Source organism: Trichechus manatus, unplaced genomic scaffold, assembly GCF_000243295.1.
Source record: "Trichechus manatus latirostris isolate Lorelei unplaced genomic scaffold, TriManLat1.0 scaffold00317, whole genome shotgun sequence".
In the NCBI taxonomy this organism is placed as follows: Eukaryota; Metazoa; Chordata; class Mammalia; order Sirenia; family Trichechidae; genus Trichechus; species Trichechus manatus.
The window spans coordinates 187,811-201,688 of record NW_004444253.1 but is presented as its reverse complement, the minus strand read 5'-3'; the positions used below and the strand labels follow the sequence as shown (position 1 = coordinate 201,688).

The 13,878-nt window shown below is 52.2% G+C and overlaps 1 protein-coding gene across 1 annotated transcript in view; it reads left to right on the top strand.

Moving 5' to 3' along the window:
* The window catches only part of CACNA1B (calcium voltage-gated channel subunit alpha1 B), a 276,187-nt gene that overhangs the window by 78,937 nt on the left and 183,372 nt on the right, over window positions 1–13,878 (top strand). Inside the window, exons 7-10 of the mRNA XM_004390689.1 lie at window positions 7,428–7,531; window positions 11,061–11,176; window positions 11,799–11,855; window positions 13,037–13,126. Coding sequence (XP_004390746.1) covers window positions 7,428–7,531; window positions 11,061–11,176; window positions 11,799–11,855; window positions 13,037–13,126 — 367 coding nt within the window. The remainder of the gene's footprint in view (window positions 1–7,427; window positions 7,532–11,060; window positions 11,177–11,798; window positions 11,856–13,036; window positions 13,127–13,878) is intronic.

Below are 13,878 nucleotides of genomic sequence, written 5' to 3'. Positions count from 1 at the left end.
GTGGATTTTACTTTAAAATCTATTTTGTCAGAGATTAATATTGCCACTTCAGCTCTTTTTAAATTGCTGTTTGCTTCATATATTTTTTCTGTCCTTTGAGTTTTAATTTGGTTGTCTCTTTAAGTCTAAAGTGTATCTCTTGTAGGCAACATATAGATGGAACATGTTTTTTATCCATTCTGCCACTCTCTGACTCTTTATTGGTGCATTGAGTCCATTTACATGCAGTGTAATTATTGTTAGGTATGAGTTTAGTGCTGTCATTTTGATGTCTTTTTTTTTGTGTTGACAGTTCTTTGTTCCACTTAATTTTCTGTGCTCAGTTGTTTTTCTTTATGTATTTTCTTTTCATCTTGTTTGTTGTTGTTGATTTTGTATTTGCTGAAAGTTTATGTTTTTCTTGTTTTTTATTTTGATTTGTAGGATTGGTAGTTTCCTTTGTAGTTACCCTAATGTTTACCTCTATTTTTCTAAGTTTAAACCAATCTTTTACTTCTTTATATCACCTTGACTTCTTCTCCATATGAAAGATCTATGACTACATTTTTTGGTCCCTCTCTTTTGTTTTAATGTTGTCATCTTTTACATATTAACGTCTCTTTTTTCCTATTTTCAGCCTTTTAGCTTTGATTTTTTTTTGTGACTTCTCGATCTGAGTTTATATCTGGTTGCTCTGTCTTGTGTTCTAGTCTTGTGTTGTTATCTGATGTTATTGATTTTCTAATTGGAGGACTCCCTTTGGCATTTCTTGTAACTTTGGTTTGGTTTCTGCAAATTCCCTAAACTTCTGTTTATCTGGAAATGCTCTAATTTCACCATCATATTTGATAGACAATTTTGCTGGATATCTAATTCTTGGCTGGCAATTTTTTTTTCCTTCAAGGCTTTATATATGTCATCCCACTGCCTTCTTGCCTGCATGGTTTCTGTTGAGTAGTCAGAGCTTAGTCTTATTGACTCTCCTTTGTAGATGACTCTTTGTTTATCCCTAGCTGCTCTTTGAATTCTCTCTTTATCTCCAGTTTTGGCAAGTTTGATTATAATATGTCTTGGTGACTTTCTTTTGGGATCTACCTTGTGTGGGGTTCGGTGAGCATCTTGGATGGATATCTGCTCATCTTTCATGATATCAGGGAAGTTTTATGCCAACAAATCTTCAACAATTCTCCTGTATTTTCTGTTATCCCCCCGTTCTGGTACTCCAATCACTGGCAGGTTATTTCGCTTAATAGAGTCCCATGTAATTCTTAGGGTTTCTTCATTTTTTAAAATCCTTTTATCTTATTTTTCCTCAAATAAGTTGGTGTCAAGTGCTTTATCTTCAATCTCACTAATCCTGATTATTGGCACCTTTGAAGCTCTAATGTCCTGTCACCAGGTGGTTAGATCTGCTCCTAGGTATGTAAGCTCAGGAGTCTGCCCACTCCTCCTGTATGGATTCAGCGCAGGTGCCCAGGTAGATAGCCACCAAGTATGTGGGGTAGGCTCTCACCTACAGTCCTAGATAGGCATGCGTGATTGGTGTAGGCACAGGCATCTGGCTGCAGCAGGGGGACACACTCTGCTCAAGGAAGGGGGCTGACGGCTGCCCCCAGGTGTCCAGGAGGAAAGCGTATCCCTGTTCCCTGAAGCACGTAGGTGGGTGGGTTTTGCAGCCAGACTATGAGCACCCAAAACTGTTGGCTGTAAGGACTGGGGGACATCTCTTATTCTTGGGCCTCTATCACAGGTGGCTAGGTGTCGTGGGTGGAGCCACCAGTCCTCAGGCCCCTGATGTAGGTAGTTGAAGACCCTGCTTAATGGGCAGAGCAGAGTCAAATGTTACAAATCTGCCACTTGTCAGCTGAAACAGTTGAAGTTAGACTTCAAGTATATACCCTGTTGTACTGCGGTAATGAGGGCCTATGCTGTTGAAATGGGCCCACGCAAGTCTCTGCAGGGGGAAAGGCACTCAAAGTCCATGGATCCCTTATGCCTGTGCCTAGGCGAAAGAGCTGTGCCTACCCTGGGTTCCTGGTTTAGGGGAGCGAGCAGTTTAAATTTTCCCCTGTTTGTTAATTTGTTCACTCTCCAAGGCTGGGAGAATGGGTCCGAGTGTGTGAGAGATCCTACTTCCAGCCCAGTGGGCTCAGCAATTGCTGAAGCTGGTCTGGGACCCAGTGCAGAGCAGGGAGCATGGAGGTAAATGGGAGAGAGGTTTTTCCCTAAGGGGGGTGTTTTTGATCAGCTCAGTAGGTCATATGCAAATACTTATCTTTCACTGATTGAGGGCTGCTTCTCATTGGTTCTGGGTGTCTGAGTAGACTTTCTGGTGCTGGGCCTCTCCCAGTGCAGAAAACGTGCCTCCCAAGAACGGCTGCTTGCCTGCCTCACCGCTCGCCCATGAGCTGATCAGGCCTGCAGGGCTCAGGCTCTTGCTGGGTCAGGCCTGGCAACTCCTTGCTGCTTTTGAACTGTCTCTCCCTTCCCCTGCCACTCAGTCCGGTTCCTCAACTTTGCCTTAGATGTTCAGGGCTCCTAGATTGTCATATATAATTGATTCACTTGTTTTTTAGGTCTTTGTTGTAAGAGGGTCCACTGGAAGCATCTGACTACTCTGCCTTCTTGGCCCCACCTCCCAATCTCACAAATTCTGACTTCCATTGCCTCAGTTTTGCTCCTGTGACTTTCTATTGAGGTGTCTAATTCTCAAATTTTATTGTTGATCTTCTGGATTTCTGTTTGCTGTCTTTCTATGGATTAAATTTGTCATTGTGCTCTTCTGTAATCTTAAGTTCCTCTGTTGCTTTGTCTGTGTGTTCCTTGGCTTGTTATGTGTTTTGCCTATCTCCTTCCTGATATCTTGAAAGGTTCTGTATATTAATCTTTTGTATTTTACTTCCAGTTATTATTCCAAGAAGTTCTCTTCCTCTGGAAGATTTCTTGATTCTTTCTTTTGGGTGCTTGCTGAAGCCACCATGGTCTGCCTCTTTTTTTGATTTGATATTGACTATCGTCTCCGAGCCATCAATAAGTTATTATATTTATTTATTTTATCTTTGCTTACTGTGTCCTAACTTCTCGTTTTGTGTTGATATGCCCAAATAGGCTGCTGTCATGAACTAGTTTGATTATTGACACCTTTGAAGCTCTAACGTCCTGTCACCAGGTGGTTAGATCTGTTACTAGGTATGTGAGCCCAACAGTCTGTTTACTTGTCTTGTATGGATTCAGCTCAAGTATCCAAGTAGTAGGTCACCAAGTGTGTGGTGCAGGCTCTCACCTACAGTCCTAGATAGGCAGAGGTGATTGGAGTAGGCACAGATATCTGGCTGCAGTAGAGGGTCATGGGCTGAGCAAGGCAGGGGCCTTACAGTTGCCCCTGAGTGTCTGGGAGGAGAGTGTGTCCCTGTTCCCTAGAGTGCGTAGGTGGGTGGGTTTTGCAGCCAGACTATGGACACCCAATGCTGTTGACTGTAAGGACTGGGAAGCACCACTTATTCTTGGACCCCTGTTGCAGGTGGCTAGGTGGCATGGATGGAGCCACCAGTCCTCTGGTCCCTGATGTTGGTAGATGAGGACTCTGCTTAATGGACAGGGCAGCGTCAAATGTCACAAACCTGCTGCTTCACCATATAGCTGATACAATTGAAGTTAGGCTTCAGGTATATACCCTGTTGTACTGTGCTAATGAGGGCCTACACTGTGGAAATGGGCCCACACAGGTCTATGCAAGGGTGAAAGGTACTCAAAGTCTGTGTATCTCTTGTGCCTGTGCCTAGGCAAAGGAGCTGTGCCTGTCCTGAGTTCCTGGCTTAGGGGAGGTGGCAGATTATTTTTTCCTATTTGTTAATTTGTTCCCTCTCCAAGGCCGGGAGAATGGCTTAGGGTGCCTGATGGATCCTACTTCCAGCCCAGGGGATGCGGTAATCACTGAAGCCAGCCTGGGACCCAGTGCAGAGGGGGAGGGAGTGGGTAAATGGGGGAGAGTTTCTTCTTAAATGGGGTGTTTTTGGTCCATGTAGTAGGTTAGACACAAGTGCTTATCATCTGGCGATTGAGCGCTGCTTTTCACTGGTTCTGGAGGCTTGAGTAGTCTTTATGCTGCTTGGTCTTTCCCAACATTGAAAATGTGTCCTGAATGCCACTGCCTGCCTCAGCGCGCATGCTAGTGGATCAGGCCCAAAGGGTGCCAGTTCCCACTGGGTCAGGTCTGGCAAATCCTCGCTGCTTCTGAGCCATCTCTCTCTCCCCCTGCCACTCAGTCTGATTCCTCAACTTTATCTTTGATGTTCAGGGCTCCTAGATTGTCATATATAATCGATTCTCTTGTTTTTTTTGGGTCTTTGTTGTAAGAGAGACCACTGGAAATGTCTTGACTACTCTGCCGTCCTGGCCCCTCCTACACCCTGATTATCTTTTTGTCATTCAGTTTGAGATCTTACTGTTCTTATTGAAAACTGAACATTTTTGATATTTTGTCATAAGACTTGGATCTAATTTAAACCTTCTGGTTTAGCTGCTGCCGTTGATTGAATTGTGTCCCCCAAAAATGTATGCCAACTTGGCAAGGCCATGATTCCCAGTGCTGTGTGGTTGTCCACCCCTTTGTGATCTGATGTGATTATCTTATTGTTGTAAATCCTAACCTCTATGATGTTAATGAGGCAAGATTAGAGACTGTTATGTTAATGAGGCGGGACTCAATCTATAGGATTAGGTTGTATCTTGAGTCAGTCTCTTTTGAGATATAAAAAAGAGAGGTGAGCAAAGAGACAAGGGGACCTCCTACCACTAAGAAAGCAGAGCTGGGAGCAGAGTGCATCCTTTGGACCCAGGGTCCCTGCACCGAGAAGCTGCTAGACCAGGGGAAGATTGATGACAAGGACCTTCCCACAGAGCAGACAGAGAGAGAAAGCCTTCCCCTGGAGCTGGTGCCTTGAATTTGGATTTATAGCCTACACAAGTCTGTGAGAGAATAAATTTCTTTTTGTTAAAGCCATCCACTTGTGGTATTTCTCTTATAGCAGCACTAGATAGCTAAGACAGCTGCCTTCTTCTGACATTGCTCTGGCAGGTCATTGCCAGGTGGAGGTGCAAGACAAGGTTCCCCACTTGGCCCCTGTGACATGTGGTGGAGGGCTCCTCATCATGGTGGGTAGGGTGGTAGTTCTGGCTCTATTGATACTTCCCTGGTTGGGAGGGTTAAGAGTGCCTTGTTATCTCCCCACATGGTCTCCACACACTACGATGTGTGTGTGTGACCTCATTATCACTGGACAGTGGTGATAGGCCTGACTCTCCACTAGGCCTCCTCTGACACTACCCCAGTGGGGAGGATAGGCTGAATGTCTCACTACTGCCATGTGGGAGTGGATGTCCCCACTGGATCCCCACTGGGTCTTTTCTGGCAGAGGTGGAGGTGGGGCCACAGTTTTCCATGTGGTATTTGGCTGGAGCAAAGCAATTATTGTCTAACAGTTTTTTGCCTTGTTGGGCTTCCCTTTCCTGGTTTTTTGGTTGGAGAGCACGGGCTCTTGCTGGCACATTTTTCTCTGCACCAGCTGTTGTTTCTGGATTGCCAGCTCCTTCAGCTCCAAGTCTGGGATATATGAGGTAAAAAGAACACCCAGGGAACTGATCACTGTGTTGTTCCTTCAGTCCTAAGGTCCCTAGCCAGTCTTTCTTCCTCTTGTCTCCTTTCAGAGTCTTCTTATGTTTGCTTTATATATAATTTCCAGGGTTTTTAGTTGTGCTGAATGAGTGGAATAAGGAAGAATACATCTAAGTCATCTTTCTGGAAACACAAGTTGTTTTTTGTTTTTGTTGCTTTTTATTTTTTAAGATGAAAGCAATTCCAGTAGCCTGGCTTCCAGTGGGAATGATCCAGTAGGAGGGGAAGTTGTAGGAGCAAAGTCCTTGGGTAGGTGAGTTGTTGTTAGCTGCTATTGAGTAGATTCTAACTCATGGCGACCCTGAGTGTGCAGAGTAGAACTGCTCCACAGAGTTTTCATGGCCGTGACCTTTCAGAAAAAGATTGCCAGGCCTGTCTTCCAAGGTGCTTCTGGGTGGGTTCAAACTGCCAACCTTTTGGCTAGTAGTCAGATGCTGAACCATTTGTGCCACCCAGGGACTGCAGGTAGGTAGAGGGATGAGATTGCAGTGGTGAAATTTCTCCTGTGTCACAGGAACGGAGGCAGATTTTGAGGGTACAGTTGCAGGGATGTTGGTAACTTTAGTTGTGGCCATTGTTGTTGGGCTTAAGTTGTGTGTGAGATGTGGGCAGAGGTGTGGTCAGGAAATATGCACCGTAGTTAGAGTTGGGAGTCTGTCTGTCTGGGGTCAGTGTCCATGGGCCCAAGGGTTAGGACCCATGTGCTGCATCAGTCCAGGGGCCCAGCATTTACCAGGGGTGAAGTCTGAAAATCTTGCTGAAGCCGGCGCACACTGGAGGGCAGGAGCCCAAACAATATCACTGGGCAACCTGCCACAGCCACAGGCGGTGCCCAGCTGCCACCCTACTCCATTGGTTTGGTCAGGCAGGGGTCCTCGACATGGGCACTGCTTCCAAAGAGAAGAGGAAGGTGCCTAGTGGTCACTCACCCTCAGCACCCATTGCCCCCGTGTTTTGTCTCCAGCCTTCTGCTCTGGAGGCAGAGGTTCTCTGCCCCTGTCAGCGAATTCTCCAGGGGATCCAACAAAAACAAAACTGTGGGACTGAACTATATTCAGAGGAGCTCTCCCTTTGTGGGCTGTGCTATAAAAAGCAGAAGGTCTCAGAGAGATGGCCCCTCTTTGCTCTCAGCCCAAGATCTGGTTTCTGTCTCAGTCCAGACAGAGATGAGAAATGGACAGTGGGAGCCTGTGAGAGACTCAGCCCACCCTGGAGAAAAGGTGACCCAGGGGCTCACAGTTTCCTTTGAGTTGCAGAAGCCACTGCAGATGGAGGTCAGAGTTGGCCACTGGGGCCTGAGGGACTCCTTTAGGAGGACATTTCTTTGGAGCTGCCTAGGGTGGTGGTCAGGTAGCCTGGGAGGCCCTCAGTGTCCTGCAGGTGAGGTGTCTAAGCAGAGGTTGGGCATGTGGCCCTCAAGGTGTCCTGGGCATCCTTGGTTCCTACTCAGAGCTACTCCTTGGCACTTCATCAATGCTGGGAAGGGGCTGGGAGGGCTGAGCACACTTTGTATTGTGAGAACCACAGCCAGGAGAAAGCTCTGCAGGGTGTGGGCAGGTCCAACTATGGAGCCTGGATCCTGGCCTGGACCTTGGCCTGGGCACCACCAGTGTTTGCTTTTGAGAAGCAGAACTAACTTGGGGCCCTGAAACTGGAGCTTGGATGCAGCCCCAAAACTTGGCTGGCTCTGGCTGCCCACCAGGGGTGGCTTCTGTGGCTAGGGCTGTGGAACTTGTCCACCTGCCCTTCCTCACCTTCTTCTTGTTGCTTGCAGACCAATGACGCAGCTGGTAACACCTGGAACTGGCTCTACTTCATTCCCCTCATCATCATCGGCTCCTTCTTCATGCTCAACTTGGTACTGGGCGTGCTCTCAGGGTAAGAGACTGTGCGGGGTGTAGGCTGTGCCCTCTGTGTGCTCAGGGCAAGGGGAACGGTGATGGAAGCAGATGCGGTGTGTGCAACTTGAGGAGGACTGGGTGGGGGCCGTCACTCCACTGCTTTCCCCCTCTGTGGGTGGGTGGTGCTCCCAGCCTCCCGGGCTCTGGCCAGCCTTTCATTGTGCCCCCATCCTGACCCCTCCCTGGACCATCCCCTCTCCCTGGCCTCCTCACCTCCACCCTACCTCACCTCCCTATGGCCTTTGTCCTCAGGGCCTCAGGATTTTCTGATCCATGGGGAGGGGCTGCTATATCTTACTTGGGTGTGTTCATGGTGGGGCTTCCTGGGAAGCGGGACAGCCCCCTGAGTGTCTGCTGCAATGACCCCTGAGGCCTCCACTCCACTCCTGGCCCTAGGCTTGCCCCCTCCCCTCTGGTCACCTCTCCAGCAGAGGGCAAAGGGGCACAAGGCTGGGAGTTCCTTCTGGAGAGAGGCCCTTCCTGACCCAGCCCTGGGCACACAGCCTGCGCAGGGACAAAGGAAGCTGTGCTGAGAAGGAGGTAGTCATGGGCCCTGGCCTGCCTCTGAGCCCCAGCCTGGCTTCAGATCCCTGCACAGCTAGAGGGCATGGCTCCATCCCTCTGTAGGTCCTTGCTTCCAGGCTCCTGGAGCGGGGTCGGTGTCAAGGGCAGAGTTTGGTGGACTGAAGAGTGGCTGTCCCATTGGACTGGAAAGAAACAGCCCGGGGGAGGCAGCTGGGACCAAGGAGGGTGTCCCTAGGCTTGCCCTGTTCCTAGAAGCGCCTTACAGCACAAGGGATGCACAGAGCTCCTGGTCTGCTGGGGTCGTGGGGTCCACACATGCTGGAAGCCAGGAGGGGCCTGGGGCTTGGAGTGGGCACCTGGGGAAGGGGCATCTCAGCCGAGATCCAAAGGGACCAGGTGTGAGAAGGAGCAGGAAGGGGGAAGTCAGTCCATGTAGAGGACACCCTGAGGAGGTGCGGAGGGTGTGGCACGTACAGGACAGTGCACGGTGGGGAGGCTGGCGGGACACTGGGGATGTTGGGTGGTAGGAGGTAGATGGTCAGGGCCTTTTTGTGCGATGTGCACTAGAGAACGTGCAGTGAGGATTGGTGGTGGGAGTGGAGGTGGAGGGCCAAGGCAGTGTTGCAGCCCTGTGGAGTGTCCCCTAGCCAAGCAGGGTATGAACCTTGGGGCTTCCCAGCTCTCTCCCTCCTGGAGCATCCTGGTTACGGGTCGGGGATGGAGGAGGTGCGATACAGGGTGGTTTTCTTCATCAGTCCCTGCTGAGCCCTCCTTCAGGCGCCCAGATTCCCCAGAGGGACTCCAGCCCTGGGAGGTTGGGAGAGGGTGCGGGCACTTTAAGCCAATGGTCAGTTGGCTTCCGAGGATTCTATGCTGGGTACACTCAGAGGCAGCAGCAACACCCTTGACCACAGATTAGATGCTGCCCGGGCAGCCAGGCACGCTGGAGACAACTCACCCTGCAGGTTGCCAGTCAGCCACTTTCTCTTCCATTCCCTGGGCCCTCACCCTCACAGCCTCCCAGAGGAGCCTAATCAGGATGCTGACTGTAAGACACCAGACCCTGGGCAAGATGGGGCTGCTGCAGGCCGTCGTCTGAGACGTGCCTTTTCTGTGCTGGGCCAGACTGCCACACCTGAGCTTCTGCCTGTGGCTCTTAGATGAACCCGCTCTCCTGCCCCACAAGTGGGTTGGGAAGTGTCTTAGTCATCCAGTGCTGCTGTAACAGAAATACCATAAGTGGAAGGCTTTAACAAATAGCAATTTATTTTCTCACAGTTTAGGAGGCTAGAACTCAGAATTCAGGGTGCCGGCTCTAGGGCAAGTCTTTTTCTCTTTGTCGACTCTGGTGGAAGGTCCTTGTCTCTTTTTAGCTTCTGTTCTTGGGCGATCTCCATATGGCTTGGCATCTCTTTTCCCCTATCTCTGCTTCTTTTGCTTGCTTGTTTAATCTCTTGTGTATCTCAATAGAGATTGACTCAAAACACACCCTACACTCATTCTGTCCCATTAACATAACAAAGACAGTCCATTCCCAAATGCAATTATTTGGGAGACACAATTCAGTCCATAACAAGAGGTCAAAAGGGACCCCACAGAAGCCAAGGGCAGGAGGTCTGGGCGGGAGCATCTCATCTCATTCCTGGGGCTGAAACAGGTCCTGGGGTTTCCTGGGGCCATGGGCTCTGGGTCAAGCCTGAGCTGAGCTCCCCTCCCACAGTGGCTGTGCTCCAGGAGTCAGGCCTGCCAGGCCCTCTCCACTAGAGCCCAAAGCCTGCTTCTCTTGGAGGGGGATGGCCACCTGACTGAGAGCAGGCCTTGCTCTTTTGCTGTGGGGGTGTGAGCAGTACCTGCCAGACCTTTGGGGACCTGAATCTTGCCCCAAGCCTGAGCTAAGAAGGCTGGGCCAGGCTAGGTGTTGCTGCATGCATGTGTGTGCGCATATGTATGTATGCATGCAGTGTGCATCTCTGTGTGCATGTGTGTGTGCATGCATGTGTGTATGTGTGCACACATATGCGTGAGAATGCATGTATGCATGCATGTCTGTGTGCACATATGCACGTGTGCATGTGTAATGTGTGTGCATGTATATGGGCACAGACATGCATGCAAGTGCATATATGTGCATATTTGAGTTAGCACGTGTGTGTGGATGTGTGAATGCATGTGTGAGAGTGAGAGTGTGTGTGTGTGTGTGTGTGTGTGTGTGTGTGTGTATGTGAGAGAGAATGGCCTCTTTGGGGCACAAGGAGCTGGAAAGCTTGGCTGCGTGGCTATCGTGGGTGAGTTTGCTGGGGCTCAGGGAGAGTGTCTGTTCTCTGCCTGTCCCTGCATCTGTGGATTCAAGAGGAGCTGAGAGGGTGCTGGGGCTCAAGAGGGCAGAGGGTTTCTCTTCTCTGCTCTTCATGAGCCTCATAGGTTTGGTACAGAAGGCTACGTGGACTCCAGAATGTTTTTCTTCCACCTCTGCCCTGCCCTGAGCGCCCTCTTACCCTGCCCCTGTTGGTCCCTCCTCACCCAGAAATGGCTCTTGGCCTGAACCCACAGAGGAAGCCAAGTGAAAGCTCTCTTCTGGGAAATTCTTGCCCAGAAGCTCTCTGCAGGGTCTGGGCAACACATAATAGGGCCTGGCACATGGTGTGTGTGTGTGTGTGCGTGTGTCTGTGCCTAGGCACTGTGGGGCCGGGGCTGTGGAGTGGTCCCTGCCCTCTGGGGATCAAGGTGCTGTCTCTAAGTACCATGGGGTCTGGGGAGGGAGGGTCTTCCTGGGCCATGCAGACAGGCTTTCTGGCACACAGGCAGAAGAAGCAGATGGGCGCTCCTGGCAGGTGGGGTGGGGGGTGGCTTGTGGCCTGCGTCTGCTGTCCTAGCCTCTGCCTGGTCCCCTGTGCCTCTGGGGGCCCCCCACCTGCGGGGCTGCAGGCGCCGTGCCTTCCCTCACCTGACCTGCTGACCTTCTCGGCCCCCACACTCTACAGAGAATTTGCCAAAGAGCGTGAGAGGGTGGAGAACCGCCGCGCCTTCCTGAAGCTCCGCCGACAGCAGCAGATCGAGCGGGAGCTCAACGGGTACCTAGAGTGGATCTTCAAGGCCGGTGAGAGCCAGCGGGAGTGAGGTTGTTGTGCCCTGGTCTGCCCCTACCCCGTTCCCGAGTCTGTCAGGCTGCAGCAAGGGCCACTGGCCCTGGGGTGAATGAGACCCCACCCCCCAGCCTAGTGGAGGAAAGCTGAGGTCATCTTGGGGGCTTAACAGCGACAGGCGTTTCTCTCCAGCCCACCTGGGGTCCTGGCACCAGGGGTGATGGTGGCCTTGAGGACGATGGCCTTTCTAATGGAGGATTCTGGCTTGGCCACGCCTAGAGCTCTGCCTGCCAGACCCTGTGGCCTGGCCTGGACCTGAGCCCTCTATGCACTGACTCACCTGTCCCTGGAGCCCAGGCTGGACTCTGTCTGTAGAGCCGCCTGCTCACGTCCTGTGCAAGACTCCAGGGGCACCACAGCTGCCTGGCCCTCCTCCCCGGCCTTGTCTGTGGGCTGCTGAGGGGTACCCTTTCTTGCTAGAGAATGCTTGGCCTTGGGTCCTACCAGCTTCTGGAAGCACAGGAGCTGGGAAGGCAGGCCTTCATGCAGACCTGAGCCTCTGCTGGGGTGTTCTGGGGATGAGCCCCAGTGGGGGAAGGCAGGAAGGCCCCCACTGAGGCAGGGTCTTTCCCACAGAGGAGGTCATGCTGGCTGAGGAGGACAAGAATGCAGAGGAGAAATCCCCACTGGATGGTAAGTGGCTCTCCTGCCTACGCCCCTCAGGTAGTGGGGGACCCTGAGGGCTGGGCAAACAGTGGCAAGGCACACATCTGCAGGTGTGACAGGTGATGCTGTCTGCACACCGTTGTCCTGATGCAGACATGCACAGGCACGTACGTGCACTTGCACAGCACACACACCACACGGTGCCATGTGGTTGGGGCCCCACCTCCTAGTGAGACCGTGGTGGTCCTGGGAACGAGCTCATCACATGAGGGCGGGGGAGAGAGGGCAAGGGGCGTGGTGGGCCCAGACTGCCCCGGCCGTGTTGCTGCTCCTCTGGGCCTGGCCCCTGTGCAGTCAGAGCCGGCAGGGCTCCCTGTGCCCTGGGGCCACCCACTCTGAAGGGCAGGGCAGGGCCCCAGCCAGGGTGTAGCCCTCCATGACCCTGACCATTTTTGGCCCTTCCTTCGTCTCTGCTGGTCAAGGAGGGCCTGTGTGAGGCGGTGTCCTGAGGTGTGGCCTTGGGTGGAGGGTGCCCTCTGAATGTGGGTGGTGGGGTGGGGCAGCACTGGCTGCTCCTTGTTCTGGGCCTCAGACTCTCCTCTGTGGCCCCCTAGCTGGGCGGAGCCCGTTTTAAGGGCTCAGTAGCCATGTGTGGCCAGCAGCTGCCATTCTGGTTTGTGCATAGAAAACATCTCCATCATCACAGAAAGTTCTGTGGGACGGCACTGCTTCTAGAAGCTTTAAAACTGCAGGTTTAACGTGGTTGTATCTGTCCCCAGCACTCAGAGTGACGCTTGCACCCAGAGACCATGGAAGGGGCTCCCGGCATGACCTGGGCGGCAGGGGAGGAGGTGGGCCCCGGGAGGGCCAGGCCGGGCCCAGCAGCCCAGCTACACCTCAGCTGGCCCACCTGCTGCGGCCTGGTTTCTGTCTTCCTGGTCGCTAGGCCTTCCCCACTGACCTCATTTTGGAGACAAGGGAAAGGCAGGGACCCACCTTCAAGTTCCCTGTCCCTTCTGCTGTGGGAACTGAGAGGGATCGAAGGGGCCTAGGGGTTGCCCTGCCTCCACCTAAGCTTGGGCCTCAGCCCCAGGACAGGCTGCCCCTTCCCGGGAAGGATAAGCACATCCTCAGGCCAGCCCACCCACCAGAGGCAGCCCCCGAAGGCTCTGGCTCACCGGGCCCTTCCCTGTCCTTGTTTAAAGCAGTGCTGAAGCGAGCGGCCACCAAGAAGAGCAGGAACGATCTGATCCACGCTGAGGAGGGCGAGGACCGCTTTGCTGACCTAGGCCCCGTTGGTGAGTCCCGAGGCCCCCCTGGCCCTGCCTCCCTGTCCCCTAGACCCCTGGGGTCACCCTCCCCTCCTTTCCTTCCCCACTACTCACCCTCTCCATGAGCTCAAGGTGTCTGCCCCAATGGCAGGAGGGCTGCCCCGTGTCTCTCTGGCCCAGGAGGTAGGAGGGGACTGTACCCCTTCTGGAGACCCCTGCAAACTCCTGAGCTTTCGATTCTGGCCAGCTGTGGCTGCTGCTCTGATCATGTGGTGGGTTTTGCCCACTGGATGGCCTGTTAGTGTGTCTCTTACCACAAAGGGGCCCCACCTTCAGTGGTGTGAGGGAGACTTGCAAGTGGTGGCTTTCTGTACTGGGTGCCAAGTCAGATACAGTCTGATGCTTGCCGTCTGTGGTAGACCTGCGTTAGAAAACCGGCTTCCCACTTTCTTATTACACTATATGAAACAAAACTCTTTAACAGTGGACATAGATAGAGATGTAGATATAGATTTCCTTTTGGGGGCTTCCTGTCTCCACTCAGGCCCAGGTAATCCGTGTTAACAGCCTAGGATGTACACTTTATTTCTGCATGCTTACCTCAGACAACACACACACACACACAGAAACACGTAGAGTTTTGGGGGTCTTTTTCATTTTACAAAAATGATTTTATATAGCCTTTTCGCATCCGCGCCCTTTGGATGCCCTCCCAGTCAGCCAGTTTCTGCACTCGCTCTTGTCCCCGCTGCTGGTACTCTGCGAGTGGGGCCGCCCTC